The 20,837-nt window shown below is 35.3% G+C and overlaps 1 protein-coding gene across 1 annotated transcript in view; it reads right to left on the reverse strand.

Annotated features, from left to right (window-relative positions):
- Positions 1–2,655: 2,655 nt before the first annotated feature.
- FAM117B (family with sequence similarity 117 member B) overlaps positions 2,656–20,837 on the reverse strand; it is a 119,503-nt gene continuing 101,321 nt past the window's right edge. Inside the window, exons 5-8 of the mRNA XM_054585822.1 lie at positions 13,808–13,951; positions 12,282–12,507; positions 9,901–10,021; positions 2,656–3,532 (exon numbers count right to left, since the gene is read on the reverse strand). Of these exons, the coding sequence (XP_054441797.1) occupies positions 3,214–3,532; positions 9,901–10,021; positions 12,282–12,507; positions 13,808–13,951 (810 nt within the window). The 3' untranslated portion in view covers positions 2,656–3,213. The remainder of the gene's footprint in view (positions 3,533–9,900; positions 10,022–12,281; positions 12,508–13,807; positions 13,952–20,837) is intronic.

Consider the following 20,837-nt stretch of genomic DNA (forward strand, 5'->3'; position numbering starts at 1 on the left):
ACTGGTCCGGTTTTGAGACATCAAAATTCCGAGCATTAAAAAATGAATCTTAAATTTAGAATAGTGAAGCTAAATTCAGTAGTGGCAATTTTTCTTCAATTTCCTTTAATAAAAGAAAATCTTGACAACCCAGTCCTAATCTTGGACATATACAAGGCTATAAATTCTGCCATTTCTTTATTCCTTTGAGTAAAAGCTAACCATTAAAAACAAAAAGGCTTTCATGATACCAATTATTCCACAGGTAGCAACAGTACCTTCTAAAAGGCCTATTTGGCTTGTCATAAATATAAAAAATATTTTAAACAAAATTAAGAATCTAGATCAAAAAAATTTTGGCATCCATGCTCACAATATTAACCAAAAAGGAAGCACGGGTATTTTTAAAATATAATTGCTCACAAAAGCCATGACAAGCAATAGGCTTAGTCATGATCAACCACAGTAAATTTACATGTTTCAGTCACCTCAAGAAACTAAAGGTTAAAAAAAAAAAAAGTGACAAAGTAAATAACCACAGAATAGCTCCTTTTTGCTGAAATATATATATGCCACCTATTTCTTTTACTGCAAGGGAAATAAATTTATTTAAAATTGAAAAATTTTAAATTATATTCCTGTTGAAGTTATTCTAATTTACTTACTTCCTGTACAGTTTTCTGTAGAATAACGATAATTATGGAATGTAGTTTTAGAAAACAATTATTATGCATTCTACTGAGACCCGTTTAAATAAAATCCACCAACTGTGATCTAAGGGTTAAATAAAGCTGAATGGACCTATGGTTAATATTTTTTCAAGACTGCAATAAAGCTCTTATGTTTAAATATTAGCCCTTTGGCACTGGCAGTTCGAGTTTTCTGTACCTTTTTTTTTATTCTTCAAATCTCAGGCTCTATTTCTCCCAAAACCAAGGTATATGCTTGGTTGCCATACAATTAATTTACCTACAAATTCACATTTTCCTTACAACCAAACATCAGAAGTTCCATTTATAAGACTATGTAAATAATAAACGTGTTCTCCCATTCCTATTTTAAATTACTTTAGATTAAGGATATATGAAACTACAGAAAAATGTGAATTAGACAATTATGCACAACAGAGTAAAAGGAAAAAAAACTTTACCAAGTGGCATTTTAAAGTGTAAAATACCCTTGTAACTTGTAGGGATGGAGAGAGAAGAAAGTTAAGTGTGAAGCAAAGAACAGAACATGGATTTAACAGATCTCAGATAATCCAAAAACTGATGGGTTTTTTTGTAACCTGTTTTTAACTTCCTCTTCCTACCATTCAAACTGACTCATCTGATTTCAGTTTTACTTTTTTCTGCACTTCTGATAGAGCAGTTCTCTGTGGTGAAATGGTAAAGTCAAAGGCAAAAACTCAGGGTTCTTAATAAACCAACCAGAAAGGTTACACTCTGAATAACTGGGCTTTCACTGATTTAGAAGCCACAATGTATTAATTCCAAGTAAGTCATTTTCTGACAAAAAAGGTACCAAAATTCATCAGTCTCATCAACTAATCTGACAAGACTTTTATGTTTGAATTTATCTAACTTCCTTAAATACATGTCCATTTTAACTTTAACAGGGCGTATTTTTTATTATTAGATGTTTTAAAGGTGTTTAAGACGTCCTTTCAGAAGACTTATTGCTACCACTAGGTTTATCCAGACATATCCCATAAATCTGATGGGATATGTCTGCATAAACTGACAGTAACCCTCTGAACTGTATCCCTTTTACAAGTATTTAAACTCTTCTCCCTTTAATTATGTATAAGAACATTAAATTATTGCATCATACGGTAGTAAATGAAGACCTTAAAAGGATGCTTTTTTTTAAATCAACAGTTTCCTGAAACTCACTTTTTAAAAGAGGTGATCCTTAATTTTACTACCACATACCAAGACATGAAATACTGTTGACATGTGGTATTGGCAGTGACCATATTAGAATGAGCCTAAATCCAAAACTGGATGGACATTTCAAAGGTCCCTGTTGTTTATGCTCCAAAACTCTCCTTTGCCTGCTTTCCCCACTGTGTGGAATGTTGGAGGGACAACTAGCAAAACCTGTAGGGAATATATCTCAGTGCCAACTATCAAAAAAGGAAATGTCAGTCGCAAGATTCTGTGACTACGGATTGCTATTCAGTGGAATATACTCCTGGCAAACTACTAACCCTGACCAAATCCACAAGACAACATCACGAAAGCAAAGGAGGAAATCCATGCACAGTCACTTAGGATCTCTTGGGACTATGATACAGTGATGATTAAAGGTAGAATGACACCTGTGGTACAGAGGGACCATGTGACAAATACTGCGCAGAAAACCAAAGGGGCCCCTTACTCCTAGCTAGCAGTCAGCACTGGGTAGCTTCCTTTTGGCTCACTGACTTTTAAACCAACAACTTCCAATGATGGGTGAGAACATATTAAGCACTCATCTCCAGACTACAATTTTTCTGACCACGTGGTAAAATGTGTATAGGAGTAGTGAAGAAAACATCAGTTTTACAAATATTTCACCCAAAGCACAAACTTCTGACATCAAAAAACATAAATCACATAATGTACTAATATTGCTTTTTATTTCTTTTTACATATACTTGTTCAATGCATTTACCTATCAATTCTTGTTTGGGAGAAAAACATAGTCATGAGATTAAGATTGCTGGGAAAATGTCAACAATCCCTTTGGTCCCAGAGCTGAAAACAGCGGAGAAAAGCACACATCTAGAAAAGGAAACAAGAAACAGAGGCCACCAAAGAATCTTTTGAACATCTGCTTGCTACATTTCAGAAAATGTAACATTGGCATTATAAAATAGTCATTTCCATATAAAAGATGGTTCTTGCAGCATCATTCACGACTCCAGGAATCATGTTTGCAGGGGTCAGTTTTTTTGTTGTGTTTTTATTTCTAAAGTTTAATTTGAAAACAAAAAGCAATGTGATATCAGCCCTCCAAAAGTAAAGAAGGAGACCTTTTTTGTTTCAACCAGCACTTTAGGAAAAAGCAGGCTAAGCACTGAGGGCTGGTCTTCATAGTGAGCAAAGCCATTGGAGGGCTGCTTCCTTCCAGAAGCTGTACAGTGACGTGTCACTGTGAAAAGGTGGAGCACGTCATAGCCAATGGGGAGCTCATGATGCCATCACAGTCAAGAGATTTGAGGGAACAATGTCTGCGCAGCACTGGGATCTATCCTTCAGCTTCCTCTATCGGTTCTGGTGGTGTAAGTAGAGAGGTGGATGACATGACTGTACTTGTTCCTCGAGAGACTCGGTCTTGCTCTGTGTTTGCAGACAGAGAGGCCACAGCGATAGGCTGCAGCAGAGTGGTTGTCATACCAGTGGTGACTGTCAGACTGTGGCCAGCGCCCTTGAGGGTAAGATCTGGTGTGGGAAGGAGTGGCTTGAGGATGCTGACGAGGCAGAAAGCAGAGCCGCTCTTAGGAATGAAATTCACCTTGTTTTTGTCAGGACAGTAAAAGGCTGGGATTTCGTGAAGTTGTTTTGGCCTAGACATCGAACAGACAACCCAATACTTTTAAGTCACGAAAACTAGAAATAAGTTCTTTTATTACTTTTTTAGACAGAGAACTTATACATAAAAGAAACAGAAAACTCAGACTATGTCAAAAGCTTCAAATGCTTTTTTTTTCTTGACCAGAGTGGAATTAGACACATGATTCTAAATATGTGTGTCAGAATGCCACACGCACCATTCACGCTGCTGCTTCCAGTGCCCTGGCGAGCCCTGTGTACCACAGGTAGCTCAGGCTGATGACCACTGCATCTAGACACAGATCTGAGATACTGTGAATACAGAATTTCCTAAAGTAAAAGAAATTCTAAATGTTTAAAGACAAAATTTGTTCCACTACCATGATTTTCCATGTCTGTACTATTGTGAAGGGAGAGGACAAAGAAATGACATACAATGTCCATCTTTTGCGAAGTTCCACTACGGCCTGACTAAACTTTGGTAGACCCAAATTTTCAAGTGCACTTAAAAATCTCTTTGACTGAAACAATTCTTTGAGTTAACCATGATCGTTTTCTGAGGAACATAATAGAAACGTAAAATCAAAATAAAACTAATGGCAGTACCTTGCTCTGAAATTTTTATTTAAGCCAAATCCTTCCCTTTCCCCAGGTGCTCCTGAAAATTAACCCAAATAGTTGGAAATGGATATTAGTGTTAATGGTATTCTATGAAAATTTTTTAAAAAATGTTAAAGTAACGTAGAAATGCCACAAAATTAAAAAGAAATTGAGGTGGGAGAACTTAAATAAAACAAGATTCAGGTTTACAAAAAATAATACCATATTATAAATGCATGGTTCTCATCCCCTAATAAACAACAACAAAAGTCTGAGTGTGCCAAGCCTGCACTAAAATTGAGGGACCCAAAGATGAAACAATCTACAATGGATAGACTATGCAGATACTGAAAGGAGGAGGCACTAAGGACAGAACTATATTTCAATATAATTAGTCTCCTTTGCAATCCTATGTGTTTAATGCATTGAAAAACATTATTCAGAAAAGTTAAACATTACTTCAAAGTATCCATAAGCTTTACCAGGCTACCAAAGGTGTCCATAGCACCAAAAAGATTAAGAACTCCTGCAAGAGGATCTGACAGACATGGTATAAAAGGTTTAAAAGTAGCACAAGGGAGTGTGGATAACCTGTGGCACAAAGAAAGAGGGAGAGTGTGGGAGAAGCAGCCTTCCAAAGGAAGTCACACCTCAGCTGGGTTTTAAGAATGAATGAACAACAGATCTGGGGAGTGGGTGCTAAAAGAAAAAATAGCTTCATATAGATAGTACTTTAGGTGGATAGATATTATCAATTAATAGTGAATACTACCAATCAATAGCTTTAACAAACAGTAATTTAAGAATAAGAAATTACATGAGGGAGTAGGCTCACATGGACAGGCCCAGCTCCAGCTGACACCTCACCTCGCTGGTCTGCTCGAGCCTGAACCTCCACCTGAAGGTTCTGAGAGCAGAGGCCTAGAGCAGCAGACCTTGGTCCCAGCCACTGTGTGACTTCAGCCCAGTCACTTGACCTCTCTGAGCCTCAGCTTTCTTAGCTATGAAGTGGACTGAATATCCCCTACCTCCAAGCATTGTGGGGATTTAATGAGATAAATCCCAGTGCTCCACATGGGATCTACATGGATACTAGTCCCACACCTCGCCTTGGAAGGCTCCATGTCTGACCAGTCCCCCAGGGTAGTCATGAACCCCATGTGGCTACTGGACATTGGAAATGTAGCCTGTCGGAATTGAGATGTACCATCAGTGTGGAATACACACTGGATTCTGACAACCTGATACAATAAAAGGGATGTAAAATATCTCATGAATAATGTTTTATATTGACTACATGTTGAAATGACAGTATGTCTGGTACACTGGGTTACATAAAATATATTATTAAATTTTTAAAAAATTACATCATTTATATTTTATTTGTACACTACTCTTTCTTGGATACAACAGAAACTTAACTCGTCAAGTACTTTTACGCTCCAAATGTATTTGGGTATATTGCTGATAAGAGGACACACTCCTCTATTTTTACTATCTGAGAGTATAGTTTTCAATTGCTTAAAGAAGATAGGAAGTGAAATATGCCCTAGTATTCTTTTATCTTTTTTAAAGATTTTATTTATTTATTTTTAGAGAGAAGGAAGGGAGAAAGAGAAGAAGAGAAATATGGATGTGTGAGAGAACCATCAACTGGTTGTCCCTTGCACACCCCCAATTGAGGACCCGGCCCACAACCTAGGCATGGGCACTGACCAGAAACTGAACCAGCAACCTTTCAGTTCATAGGCCAATGCTCAACCCACTGAGCCACACCAGCCAGGGCCTGAATTTTCTTTTGAAGACAGAATTATTAGAGATAACTTACTTATATTGTGGGGAGGCTAATCAATTTTTATACCCTTCTCCAAATGAATCCTAGTTTTTAACCGAGGTAATTAATTTGTTTGAGGTTATCTTCTTAAAAATTACTTAAGACATGTAGCTACTAACAGATCTTGAGGATGAAACCTAACATTTTTGAAATACAAATAAACTTTTTAACTGATATTTTTAAAGAAGAGAATCTCAAGAGCTTAATATCCTTGCTGCTTTCATGAAAAGACTTAAGAAAATATTTATACAAAACAATATGAACAGTAACTTTGTCTAACTAGCATCCAGATCAAAAAACGGAACATTAAGAGTAAAAAAGAACTAAGAAAGCCCTCCCCTTATGTCATCTTTCAGTCACTACTCTTCCCATTAAGAGGAATCATTCCTGACCTCTAACATTTAACTTCTGGAAGGACATTTCCCAAGAAACACACTACCCACCTCTGCAGTGTGTGACTGACGCCAATAGAAGCTGTAAATACTAATATTATTGGGCTGCTCAAAAAGTTCACTTAGTTTTTTTTCTGTAAACTAAAAGACACACTTTTCATTTTCACCAATAACTTCATTGAATTGGGTGTTTTGAATATGTTGGTTATCTTCTACATGGTATAACACTGAATGTTCTCAATTAATGTCTCAATGTGATAGCAATCAACTTCAACTGGTCTACCTGACCATGGGGCATTGTCCCCAGTGAGGACTCTCCAACACAGAACTTTGCAAACCACTTTTGATACATCTGATCAGCTCCAGAACCTTCTCCATACACTGCACAAATCTTTTTTTATGTGTCAGTTGCATTTTTACCTTTCTTGAAATAATAAAGCACAATATGCCAGAAATGGTGCATATCTTCTTCCATCTTCAATATTAAAATGGCTACACAAAAATTAACCAATTTTTGTAAGTTTTTTTTTATGTACACTGATATGACAGCTGTCACAATACAATCTAACAAAGTTGTTTTGAATGAAGTTAAAGACAAATAAGTGCAACTAGAGCCATCTTATGGAAAAAAAACTAAACTAACTTTTTGGCCAACCCAATACATCAAGGTTTTCAACTTAAGAATGATAACTACAAAAAAGAAAAAAACCAAAAAAACAAAACCCAACCCCCAAAAGTGCTCAGAAATAGTTTTAAAATTTTATTTTTTATTAAAAAGTTATTCCAAAAGGATTATATCTTTAAATAGATATACCTGTTAGCTGACTTTCTGAAAAATGGATGAATAGGCTGGACAATTACCGGTAATTTCATATTGATGCTAGGAATTCTTTGGTGGTATTTTTAAAAGACTTATGTAACCTTTTTCCTCTTTTAAATTCAGGCATAAATTACCAGCAAAGAAAATGCTAAGTCAAAATTACTTACAATGGGAAGGAAGGAGGGAGATAGGAAGAAAAGATGGGTCATGCAGTATTTTTAAAAACACCTGTATACTGAAAAGAGGCCATAATATCTAGGAATCTAAGGTAACTAAGATTGAGTTCATTAGCTGGAATAAGGAAACAGCATGTCTAACTTCAATGAAAAGGATTAAATGCAGGTCGCATGCTATGGTATATGTGTATCAAACAGAACATAGAGACAGAAAAAAGTGCAAAATCTGGTCTTATGCTTTCTGGACCAAATTCAACTACCTATTTTCTTTCAGGAAAATAAATATACTTTTCTAGAAACCAAAGATCAACCCTCAATCCATTCCAACTTCTAGTTCAAGTCAGAGTTACTTCCCTTAATCCAAAAGTAAGACTTAAAGGTAAAAGTATTATTTAAAGAATGATTAAATAAACAAAAGTTTTTAATTAGGACCAATAATTGGCCTTCGCTTTAATGCCAGTGAATCCAGTGGGTTTTGCTCTAAATTTGGCATAGGTAGTACAAAAAGAGACTAATTTTTAAACTTTGAGTTATTTGTTTTATTGATTACAGATTAAAGTTACCTCTAATCCACTCTTGGTTACTTGGGTTACTGCTGTTAATTTGTTTTTAGAACGTAATGAAAATTTTTTAAAATGAATAGGTTTTTGTCTGCCACATATCCTTTATATTAGTAAAATTTATAATTAACTCTGTACATTTAAAAAAGATTAAGTTTACTTTCTATTAACAGATGAATATAACATAAAACATATTATGTTAGGGTTGACCTTATGTTCCATTTATCTATCTACATCTATCCATCCATCCACACACACACAAATACACAACTCTGTGCTTCCTTCCCTCCCTTTAAATAGAAATAATGTAGATAAATAATATATATATCTCAGGTATTGAGTCTTGTGAAAATTCCCACATGCAATAGTCTAAGGCAGATACAAGACACCAACCCACACAACAAATACTCAAACTCATTTATAAAAGAAATTCAAATTGCTTTTGAGTCAATTAACAATTTCTCTGCACTTAGGCAAATCTTAACTACCAATGAGTAAATCAAAGAGCTCAACTCCAAAAAGATCCATTTGGACGACCTGATTTTTACTAGTAGAATGACTATTTAAGAACTCTCATGAAAACGTCTAAGCCAGCAGTTTGAAACTGAGCATAAAAATTGTATGAGGTATTTGTTAAGGGTACATAATCCAGGTCCTATCTCCATATTTACTCTTTAGGCCTGGGTGGGGCCTGGGAATCCGCAGTTTCAACCACTACCCCAGATGATTGCAGGGATCTAAGAAACAGATAAACTCTTATCTGGCACCAGTCAAGCTTTTAGACTGATGTAAAAAACTCAATAAGCAGTTACTAAAATAGTTTTCAATTACTTTCACAAGAGCAGACATGAGACTGACAGTTGGGATTTCCTGGTAGAGAAGTTGAAGGAATTCAAATACAATGCTTTGTGTGGCAAATTATTAAGAATTTAGGTTAAAAGAAGCACAGACAGGAGGGGCTCAAAAAGGAATAAAAGGATACCATATTTCAAAATGATTCTAAGATATTACTAATGGAAGAAAAAGATATGTGAAATGGACAAGACTGGATAATAACCATATTGTATTTCAGGTTTCACAGTGAGAAAAAGCCACAAGGGTGGCTCTTAGACTAGCAACCATAGTGATATTAGAAGGTGAAGGCAGGCTAAGGGCTATCACCATATTTCCAAATAATGTTCACCTAATTTGCTCCATATCATACATACTTAAAATGCTGTAGCCATTGCTTATAAAGCCAGGATGTCACAGCTACTGAAAACCCAAGGCTAAAATACTTTCTGAGCAACTTTTGAGTCTAAAATTGGACTACTTTACTACTACCAGACAATAGAAATATATGAGAATAGATCACACATCAAAAGCACCAGTTTAAAATTCTACTTCTTACTATCTTCATCACTGTGACATGATTCAGCAAAGTAATAGAATTGTTTCCTGTACTGGCAGACAAAACATTTTTAAAAACTGTTTAAAGAACTGAACACCAAGAGTAGATTAAAAAAAACCCAAAGGGAATTCGATCCTTGGAAGAAGGAAACTACTGTGGGTGAGATCTATGCTCCATCTTAAATAAATACACTGCTAAATTCAAAGTGTAATGTTGACTGTATACAGGTTTGAAAATAAAAGCCACAGATGATATGTTGAAAAGAACTGAGAAAATGTGAATAACAACTGGTCATTAGTTGATATTAAGCATTACTTTTCATTTTCTTTGGTGTGATAATGATATTATAGTTATGTAGGAGTACTGTGGTTACTTTTCGGAAACAAATATTAAATTGTTTTTAAGGTTAAGTGTCATGATGTCTGCAACTTACTTTCAAACAGTTCAGCAAAAACACTACCACATACAGACAAAGCAAATACAGCAAAATGTTATTACAGAACCTAAGTGGCGGTTATATAGGTGATCACTATACTATTATAATTTAGCTTATGTGAAAATTCTCATAATAAAAGCTTTTTGGTTTTTTTGAGGGGAAGGGAGTACTTACGAGCATTCCTCAAAGACTTTGACCCTTTCACAGCCCTCTGGTGGTTCCCTTTTGAACATATAACTGTTGTTAGGTTTTGGCGAGGTTGCGTATTTGGGCAAAGGAGAGTTGTTCCCATTCTCTGCAATAAATGACATGCTGGATTACTAAGAAATACTACTACATAAATGCATAGCCATATTGTATTTTATTGTTCTTGCTTCCCCCCAACACCATAAACTACTTGAAGGTAGAAACAGCGTTGTACCCATGAACATCATCCCGTTATCTAACCCAATTCCTGGTAAAGAGGAGACAATGTTAAATAAATGCATAAACAAACTGAAGATTTTTATATCTTTTCCACTTAAAATTATCACAGCCTAGGCCCCTCTCACTGATTTATTTTTATGCCACGCAGAGCAAACAAACTAAAATGGCACTTCCATTCTTCCCAGTACAAGTAACTGAAATGCTTCTTCAATGGCTGTTTATAATGCACTTGTGTGCTACGCTTCAGAATTTCTCAGTTTGATTTCTTAGCTACTCAGGTTACAGTCTCTGCTGCAGGTAGTCAGATCCATACATGCACTGTATGCCAAAGACTTCCTTTTGCCTATCAACTTTTCTATATCTAAGAGATCCTTTTCTCCTGGCTCTCCTAAAATGCCTTCAATGCTGGGCTTAAAGTTTTTGAAATCTTTCCAAATTATAACCATATCAAAGAAAACACTTCTTAACAGGTATTCCTGTTCAGTACTGATGTCCTCAGTTTATATTATATTAACTTAAAATATCTTGATATGTTACATATGTGTTCTGAATTTTCAGTCTGCATTAGCTAAGCTACAAATTCCTCACGGAGAGCAGCACTGTGGTTCTGTTTTCTTATCACAGAAGCTAACCAGTCACTAATCTCTTAAAATCAAATACAGCAGAACACAAAATTTATGATGCACTATCAAAGGGCAGACTATAATAACCATGGTTTCTTAAAATTTTGGGGGGTATATTTAATTGAGCACTAAGTACCAGGAGAATTTTTAATTCTCACAATAAATATAAGTAGTTAATTATGCAGATTCCTAACAAGAAACACATGGCCCAATCAAAGTATTTAACTGATTAGGTGTCAGACTTATAGGCACACTGAAATTACCGGAGCATCTCTAGTACCTATGTCCTACAACCCCCAGGGATTGTGATTTAACTGGTGAGTACTGGCTTTGAACAACCATGTTTTATTTAACCTGGAAGCTGGCAAAAAGGGTCCAAATAATAACATTTTGCAATGGCCCAGTTTGAAGTGACTTCTTCAGAAAATCTTATGTTCTCTGGACATGCTATAATATCAATAATTTAGGTGACTGGTAGAAATGGCTACTTATAACAATGAAACAGTTTAGGATGTTCAATACACTGTGAGTATGAGGTCTTAAGTAAATGACTACTGAACTGAGCTGTAGCATTTACAAGTAAGTATCTTGCTGTTGTTCTGAAGCACATGCTGGATTAGGCTAACAAAATATTGCCCTCATATAGACAGATGAAAGGTCCTACTTGTTGTAAAAGGTAAGAATATTAGTAATTTAATTAATTAATTAGTAATTCAAACTGCTTAGGTCTCAAAGCTGTTTTTCAAGTTGTTTAAGTAGCTTAATACTCTAAGTAGCCCTCCAACTTTTTACTCCAGGTTTCCCCTGAATACTCATTCTGCATTGGTATAAATCAGCTTGATTCTTGTTAGAAAGGAAATATCACAAATAAAGATCCTAAAAAACTCTTAGTATAATAGGTAATAAAAACATGCCCACTAAGGTGACAGAGTAAATAAAGGGCTTTTCAAGACAAATGTTCATCTCATTTTTACCAAAAAGAATGCTTCTCACTAATAAGGAATTTGTATTAACAGGTGCAAAAAAAGAAAAAAGGAACAAATAAAAGCCCATAAACCCGTCTAACTTGACCATCTAACTTGAGCACACTACAGTAAAACCCTACTGTTTTGTACTCCTATGCAAAAAAAAAAAAAAATTATTTGAAATTTATTTTTAGATAGGGAAAGGAAGGGAGAAAGAGAGGGAGAAACACATTGATGTGTGAGAGAAACATCAATTGGTTCTCTTGAATGCCCCCAATTGGGGACCTGGCCCACAACCTAGCCAATGTGCCTGACTGAGGCTCAAACTGCTGACTTTTCACCTTGCAGAACAATGCCCAACCCACTGAGCTGCGCTGGCATTGCTGTACTCCCATTTTTTTAAATCTGTGTTTTGAAACATCTCAGAGAAATTACCTTAGTAGCCTGAAGTGGGTGTGTTCTGCGAGAAAATAAACAAGATAAAAGATAAAATAGGTGATATTCCCTTATCATCTGGTAACAAATTCCTCCTGCATTGTACCTTTATCTCTGGGATCAACAAGCAGGTCGTCAGCTGAACAGGGGCTCTCTTCGCTACCTTCATTGGAGATGGTGAGGAATGACGTGGGGGACACAGACTGAGAGCGGCTGCTGTTGTTGCTTCCCCTGTCTGCCCCGCCAGGGGTCTGTGTGTCGATGCTGCGTGTGCTGCTACTTCTCTGTACAAGGGGGGGAGGTGCACGATGGCCATCTGGAATATCTTGTGGCTGTTATAAAATTTTTAAATATATGTATATTTATCACTGATTTTGAAATTCACACAGAATGCCCCTAGTGTCGACCTTCCCATTGTTCCAGAAGATTTATAAATCAGAAATCCCCTACTTAGTACTAAGGTCTAATGAGAAAGAAGCCTTTGTGTTACTCCATTAGTGACATCTCTGTCTAATCTGACTGCCCCACTAGAATCGAGCAGCATGGATGGATCTGGCACTTGACAGGCGGTCAATGCTTGCTGAATGATAAATTGCACTGAATTACTTATCATGAGCTAAATATTACTTTAAAAATTATAAAGAAGGGCCATGGTAAAGTGAGAAATCTAGGTTTAACACTAGGTTTTGTATCAGAAGAAAATGTTATCCACTGTGGGAACTAGTGATACCTGATGCCAGGCCCTGTTACCTTCTCCCCCTTGTCAACTCTTCCTGAAAGAGTGTTTTCAAAGAAACCTCCCTACATGAGGAAAAGGTTAATCATGACAGTGCTAATTATACAGGGAATCAAAAAGAACAATCTGAAAAAAGCTTTTGGGGCACACTTACCAGGGAAACCAGCTCCATGTTCACCTCTGGCTCATTTACCTTTATTACATCAGGGAAAGGTTCCTCTATCATGCAATATGGAGAAGGAGAGGGTGTGGGGAGTTGAGCTTTCTCTAATCTTTAATTTTAAGGGAGAGGGTCTTAATTCTTCTTTCACTGATGAAAAAAGCTTTAATATACTCTGTAACATGGTTTTAAATATAAACAGGAAATTTTCTCACTGTGTTTTACATATGAATCATTCCTACGTGTATTATAGTTAGCAGAACAGTGCACATTCTTATAAGCATTATAGGTAGGCAGAACTGCACTTCACAATGTTATAGTTAATCAAACAGTAAGTGACAATAAGAAACAGGCAGATTCAGGGTTTAGAAAGGATCCTGTATCATATTTCTCCTTCCCCAACATATCAATAAGCTAAATTTTTGTTAAATGGAGTTATTGCAATTAGAAGTATATTACCTGTCTACTAACAGTATTGGTATACTGTCTAGTGATTTTTAAATACAGATGAGCAAAAAAGTAGTTTCTGTTCAAGAATCTAAATTTAAATCACATCAATTGTTTCTGAGATGCAAGAAATGAAAAGTTTCATTCACTTGCCAAAGTCAAAGCTTTTCACAAGAGAAAAATTTTCATTCTCTCTCAACAAGAAGAAAGACACCTAAGTAAATATGGGGGAAAAAAACCTGTGAATTTTTTTAATAATTAGAAGAGTTAATGTGTAAGGATTACTTACTATAAGTTGTTCTTCCTTTTCCCCCGTCTCTTTAATTATTATTTCAATCTCCTGATTTAGTCCTTCCACACTGTTCCGGAACCGGGAGCCTGTTGATTTGGTGATGGGGATTACTGGAATAAGTGTACTCTTTTGAACAGGAGCCTTGGGAATAAGTGGCAAAGGAGAAGAAGAGAGATTTAATACCACATTTTATTTCTCTATATTGAAAAAAACATACTTCTGGTTGACATGAGTAACTCTTAAGTAAATCAAAATAAAGTTTACAGGCCTCACAAGAAGTGTGAGTAATCAAAACTGCTTCTCAGAATAAATGAAATTCATTTACCATATTTTGCTGTGTATTACGTTCTCCTGTGTATAATGGGCACCCATGTTTTTGGACCAAACTTTCAGGGGAAAAAAAATCTTTCGTTTTAAGCTATCTTTCTATCTATCTATCTATCTATCTATCTATCTATCTATCTATCTATATTTAGAAATGAGACCAATTACCATATTCCAGGGTATTATTTTGCATACAGATATCATTATTGCTTTCTAGAGTTACATTTTTAATGCATTAAGTATAAATAAAAGAATTAAAAACATTTATCTAGATACAGAATTAGTACTACCCATGTATAATGCACATGTTTTTTTCCCTCAAAAAATTGGGTATTAAGGTATTCATTATATACAGCAAAAGCCAAAACCCCAATCGAGGTAGACTCTCAGAATTTTATTTGCATCTGTGAGATACTATAAAGGGAATAGGGATAAAAGTAAGTACTAAAAGAATGTCAGTCTCAGGAATTCTTTTATGATTTTAAAAACGTTCAAATTTCAGACTTAACTTTGAAGTCCTCTAGTGCCACAGTTAATCATAGTCATGGCAAGACTGAAATGAGAGTAAGATCCCTGTAATATTTAATTATTTATACCTTCCTTGTACTGATTTTAATATTTTTTGAGGAAAGAAAATAATACATTTTCATTTTTTCCAAAGGCTATTTCTAATTTTTAAAAAATGTCTTTTCCTTTTTCACTGACAGTTACTACTTTTGAAAAGAAATAACTGATTATATAATTATGATATATTACTTGATTTCCTGACAAAATACTCAAAACAAAATATGCAATTTAATAGCAACAGTGTGCTAGAAGATCATCTTCTTCATTGTCCTGCTGCCTGGTAAAGAAATGTGATTAACTCATCCTTAATTTGAAGTCTCTGAAAAACTTCTCTTTCTGAGGAAGGTGATCAGGGAGAAAAGGTAACAGGGCCTCTAATCAATTATCACTAGTTTCATTCAATTCATAACTTCGTCATCTGATACAGAACTTACTATTGAACCTGTATTTGTCCTCTTTTATTCCTGCTTACTTTTAAAATTCAAATTTTTTAAAAAATAGGCATAACACAGTAATAATCCTTGGAAAAGTTCAGAAATTGGTACAAAAAAACTTCAGTCTAGAGTGCCAAGACAGTACTTCTTCACTGCTTGTTGTTGGGCCCCTGACAGTCTCACTGTCTTCACACATAACATGGGGAACACAACACCCACTGGGAGTGGTTTTGAGAATGAAATGAAAGGACATGTGGCATAGTGCCTGGGCCAATAATGGGTGGGTGCTCAGTAAATAGTAGCTACAATTTTTACTGTGTTTCTTTCCCTATTATGTATTTTATTCTTAACATAATTCTTTGTTGTCTTTTCAAAAGTTTTCAAGTATCATTTTTCTTCCTACCTACAGTCTTCTAATTTCTCCTTTTGAATCCCTCTGTTCCCTATCCTCCCCAAACCCTCAAGCTTTCCATATTATCTATTCCTTTTTTCACTGCTCTCTCTCTCCTTCCTGTTCCCTCTTCTATTCTCAATATCTACTCTCAAAGGGAAGAATATGGAAAAATCCTTATGTTTAGATAGTCTATAGGTGTTTTACAAAGAAAATTAATAGAATCAAAAATTTTTTTCAAATATACATCTTTGAGCCTTTCTCTAAAAAGTAGTTCTTGGGGCACCAATAATACACCATTTCCAAATCTGATTTTTTGAGAAAAGTCTTTTGCCACATCAATAAATCTACTCTAGTCTAATTCATTTTCTCTGAACACTTGTCCTGGTTAGATCCCTTTAGCTTTTTTAAGTGTTAACAACTCTACATCAAATGAGGCTGGTGCCTAAAGCACATCAGCACCATGGATCAAGAACTGGTTGGAAAAATAAAACTCACTGACACCCTGTATTTATCAAACAAACCCAAACTGAGAAGAAGGAAATAATATAGATCAGAGAGAAAATAAACAAAAGAGAGTCTTAAAAACCAATACACAGATCAACGTTAACCAAGAGTTGGTTCTTTGATAAACAAGATAAATATGATTAATAAACCTTTAGCCAGACTCATAAAAAAGAAAAAAGATGGCTCAAATAAATAAAACCAGAAAGTAACAACTGACACTGCAGAAATACAAAAATTTTGAGAAAATATTATGAACTATATGCCATCAAATTGCACAATATTATGGAATAAATGGATAAATACCTAGAAATATACACTCTTCCAAAAGTGAATCAAGGAGAAACAGAAAATCTGAAACCACAATTACAACAAATTAAATCAAATCAGTTATCAAAAATACTCCCAACAAACAAAATCGGGGACCAAATGGCTTAAATGTAAATTTTACCAAACATGCAAAGAAGAATTAGCACTATCCTTCTCAAAATATATGAAAAAAATTCAAGAGGAAGGAAGACTCTCAAGCTATTATCTGAGGCCAGCATTATCCTAATGCCACAACCAGGTAAAAAGAAAGAAAATTATAGGACAATATCCCTGATGAACATAGATGCTAAAACCCTCAAAAAACTTTAACAAACAGAATACAATAGTGCATTAAGAAGATCATACACAATGATCAAGTGGGATTTATTCCAGGAATGCAAGGTTGGTACAACATCCACAAATAAATAAATATGATTCACCACATAAACAAAATCAAGGATAAAAACCACATGATTATATCAGTAGTAGCAGAAAAAAGCATTTGACAAAATCCAGCATCCATTTATGATATAAACTCTCAGCAAAGAATTTATATCATAAAGTAAGAATAGAGGGAACATAACAACATAATAAAGGCCATATATGACAAACCCAGAGTATCATACTGAACAAAGAAAAACTAAAAGAATTTCCCTTAACATCAGGAACAAGACAGGATGTCCACTTTCATCCTTTCTATTCAACATAATACTGCAAGTCCTAGCCACATCAATCAAACAGAAGAAATAAAAGGCATCAAAACCGGGAAGCAATTAGTAAAACTGTCATTATTTGCAGATGACATATACTATAGAGAAGTCAAAGATTCCACCAAAAACTACTAGAACTGATTGATGAATTCAGTAAAGTAGTAGAATACAAAATAAATATTCAAAAATTGTTGCATTTTGTACAACAATAATGAACTATCAGAGAGAAATTAAGAAAACAATCCCACTTAAACTTGCATCAAAAAAATAAAATATCTAGGAATAAATTACCAAGGAGGTAAAAGACCTGTACTTGAAAAATTATAAGATATTTAAGAAAGAAATTGAAGAAGATACAAGTAAATGGAAGCATATACTGTGGTTCATGGATAGGAAGAATTAACATTAAAATGCCCATACTAACCAAAACAATCAATGCAATTGATTATCAATGCAATAGATCAATGCAATTCCTATCAAAATAACAATGGCGCACTTTACAGAACTAGAATAATCCAAAAATTTGCATGGAACTATAAAAGACCTGAACAGCCTCAGCAATTTTGAAAAAGAACAAAGTTGGAGGTATTACACTACCTGATATCAATCTGTACTATATGCCCACAGTAATAAAAACAGCATGGTATTGGCATAAAAGCATACATATAGGTCAATGGAACAGAATACAGAGCCCAGAAATGAACCCATGACTAAATGGCCAATTAATATTTGAAAAAGGAAGCAAGAATATACAATAGCATAAAGATACTTTATTCAATAAATGGTGTTGGGAAAACTAGATAAATACATGCCAAAAAATAAGTAGGCCACATTCTTAAACCATATATAAGAATAAACACAGAATGGATTAAAGACTTAAATGTAAGACTTGAAACTATAAAACTCCTAGAAGAAAACATAGGCAGTAAAATCTGTAGCATTGCTCTTAACAATATTTTTCCTGATACAGCTTCTTGGGCAAAGGAAACAAACAAATGGGATGACATCAAACTAAAATGTTTTTGCACAGAAAAAAAAAATCAGCGAAGTGAAAGAACAACCTACTGAATGGAAGAAGTTATTTGTCAATGATACATTTGATAAGGGGTTAATATACAGATTTATAAAGAAATCATACTACCACACCAACGAAAACTCCACACAATACAATTAAAAAAGGGGGAAGGACCAGAATAGACATTTCTCCAAAGAGGACATAAAGATGGCCAGCAGACATACAAAAAGATGGTCAATGCCACTAATCATCAGAGGAATGCAAGTTAAAACCACAGAGAGGTATTACATCACACCTGGTAGAATGGCTGTCATCAATAAATCTGGAAACAACAAGTGTTGGTGACAGTGTGGAGGTATAAAAAGGGAACGCTTGAGCACTGTTGGTGGGAATGCAGACTGGTGCAGTCACTATGCAAACAGTATGGAGGATCCTCAAATAGTTAAAAATGAAGAATCAAGGTGGTAGAGGAGTAAGTGAAAGTCACACTGACCTCCTCTCAGGACAAAACAGGAATTACAACTAAATCGTGGAGAAATCACCTGGAACAAACAACTCAACAATAGTGAGAGAGGAGCCTTATAACCTCGGACAGACAGAAGAATCAGCTTTAACACTATCTAACTGCCACTCACCCTGGCCTCCGGCAAAGGCGGCAACATAGTGGGCTAGAGACAGCTGAGGAGAGACTGGGGAAGGAGGCTTTGGGGAGAGAACAGAGAGAATAGCTGGCAGGATCCCAGTGCTGACTCCTCCCCAATACGGCCGCAGTCACCTGGCTCAGGCAGACCACTCCCCTGAGCAGCAACAGTGTGAGAGGACCCAATAATGCCACCCCCAGGAGGGACTCTGTCTCGCCCTGTGGTGTCTCAGCCAGTCTGCTGAGTTCAGAGTGACTAGATTAACAGCTGAAGGAGACAGCCACAGACAGTAGATTCCTGGAAGTCTCAAACAGGCTGTCTAAGGTTCAGACAGGGACAACATCTGACATCATCAGAGGCAGATCCAGAAAGTAAAAACAGCAGTCTCCTACCATAAAAGTTCACAACACAAAGTCAGAAAATCAAGACAGATCAATTTAAGGAGCAGAAGCAAAAACAAAAGAGTCTCACAAATAATGGGGAGACAAAAAAACACTCCCCCAGTCGAAGGGAAAGGAAGAATCCCCACAAAGAGAACTAAATGAAATAGAGGCAAATAAACTATCAGATATTGAGTTCAAAACAATGGTTCTAAGGAAGCTCAATGAGTTCAGTGAGCTCAGAGAGAATTACAAAAAACTACAGGAAAACTACGAGGAACTTAACTGCAAACTACATCAGCATGAAAAAGGACAAAGAAACTATCAATAAGATGCAAGACGAAATGAAGAATACAATTTCTGAATGAAGAACACAGTAGAAGGAATCCAAAGGAGGCTAGATGAAGCCGAGGATCGAATTAGCAAGCTGGAGGACAAGGTAGAAAAAAGCTCCCCAAAAAAGCAAGAAAATGAAAAAAGACTCAAAAAGAATGAAGAGGCGTTTAGGGAAATGCAGGACAACCTGAAACATAATAATATCTATCTAAGAGGGATACCAGAAGGAGAAGAGGAGGAGGAAGGGATAGAGAACCTGTTGGAAAAAGTAATGATGGAAAACTTCCCTAATTGGAGTAGAGAAAAAGTCACACAAGTCCAGGAAGCACAGACGACCCCTTCAAGAGGAATCCAATGAGGAAGACATGTCATCATTAAAATGGCAAGTATCAAAGGCAAACAGATAATCCTAAAGGCAGCAAGGGAGAAACAGTAACATACAAGGGAGCCCTGATACGGTTAGCAGGTGACTTCTCAGCAGAAACACTACCAGCCAGAAGGAATGGCAAGAAATATTCCAAGTCATGAAAAGCAAAGGCCTGCGACCAAGACTGCTCTACCCAGCAAGGCTCTCAATTAAAATGGAAGGCGAAATAAGGAATTTCCCAGACAAAAGAAGGCTAAAAGAATATACCAACGCCAAACCAGCATTGCAAAATATGCTAAAGGGACTACTTTAAGATGAGGAGTCTATGAATACCCACTTCCTTTCACAGTTGCCAATACTTGATATTACCAATATCTTTAATACTTATTAATCTGATTGTGACAATGTTATTTTAATTACTTTTATTATTTGTTGAAACTAAACTTGTTTTTGTATATTTCTTGCCTATTTCTATTATTTTTTAAAAGCTTTAAATGACTTTGTGGTATTCTTAATCCATTTTTTGATTAAATGTAGAATTTTTTCCCTTAAAAAAAAAACCTATTAACCCTTTTTTAGATGTGTTGCAAATACTTTCCTATTCTATTACTTGTCCTTTAACTTTTTTTATATGTCTATTACTGTAAAGTCTTAAATGTGTAATATAGTCATATTGTCAATATTTTAGTATATAGCTTCTGGGTCTGAATAGTTTATTTCATGGTAAGAAAAATATTATTTTGTATTTTCTCCTAAAACTCCTTAGATTTTACATACTGATTTTTAACTCACCTGAATATTTTTTTGTATAATGTGTGAAATAGAGCTCTATATTTGTTTTATTTCAAATAATAGTGATCCATGCACTTTAATTGTTGAATTAGTCTTATTTTCCCCCTTGAACTGAAATATCAATTTAATCATATATTACATTGTTAGATACATATGTTTGTTTCTAGAATGCTCATTTTATTTCACTGATCTACTTATTTGTGCTGGTGTCATGTTGTTTTAGTTGCTGAGCCTTATAATGGATTTAAATTTTTTAA

This window comes from Pteronotus mesoamericanus, unplaced genomic scaffold (genome assembly GCF_021234165.1).
Source record: "Pteronotus mesoamericanus isolate MK-2021 breed Mesoamerican mustached bat unplaced genomic scaffold, CSHL_Meso_final contig_90, whole genome shotgun sequence".
NCBI lineage: Eukaryota > Metazoa > Chordata > Mammalia > Chiroptera > Mormoopidae > Pteronotus > Pteronotus mesoamericanus.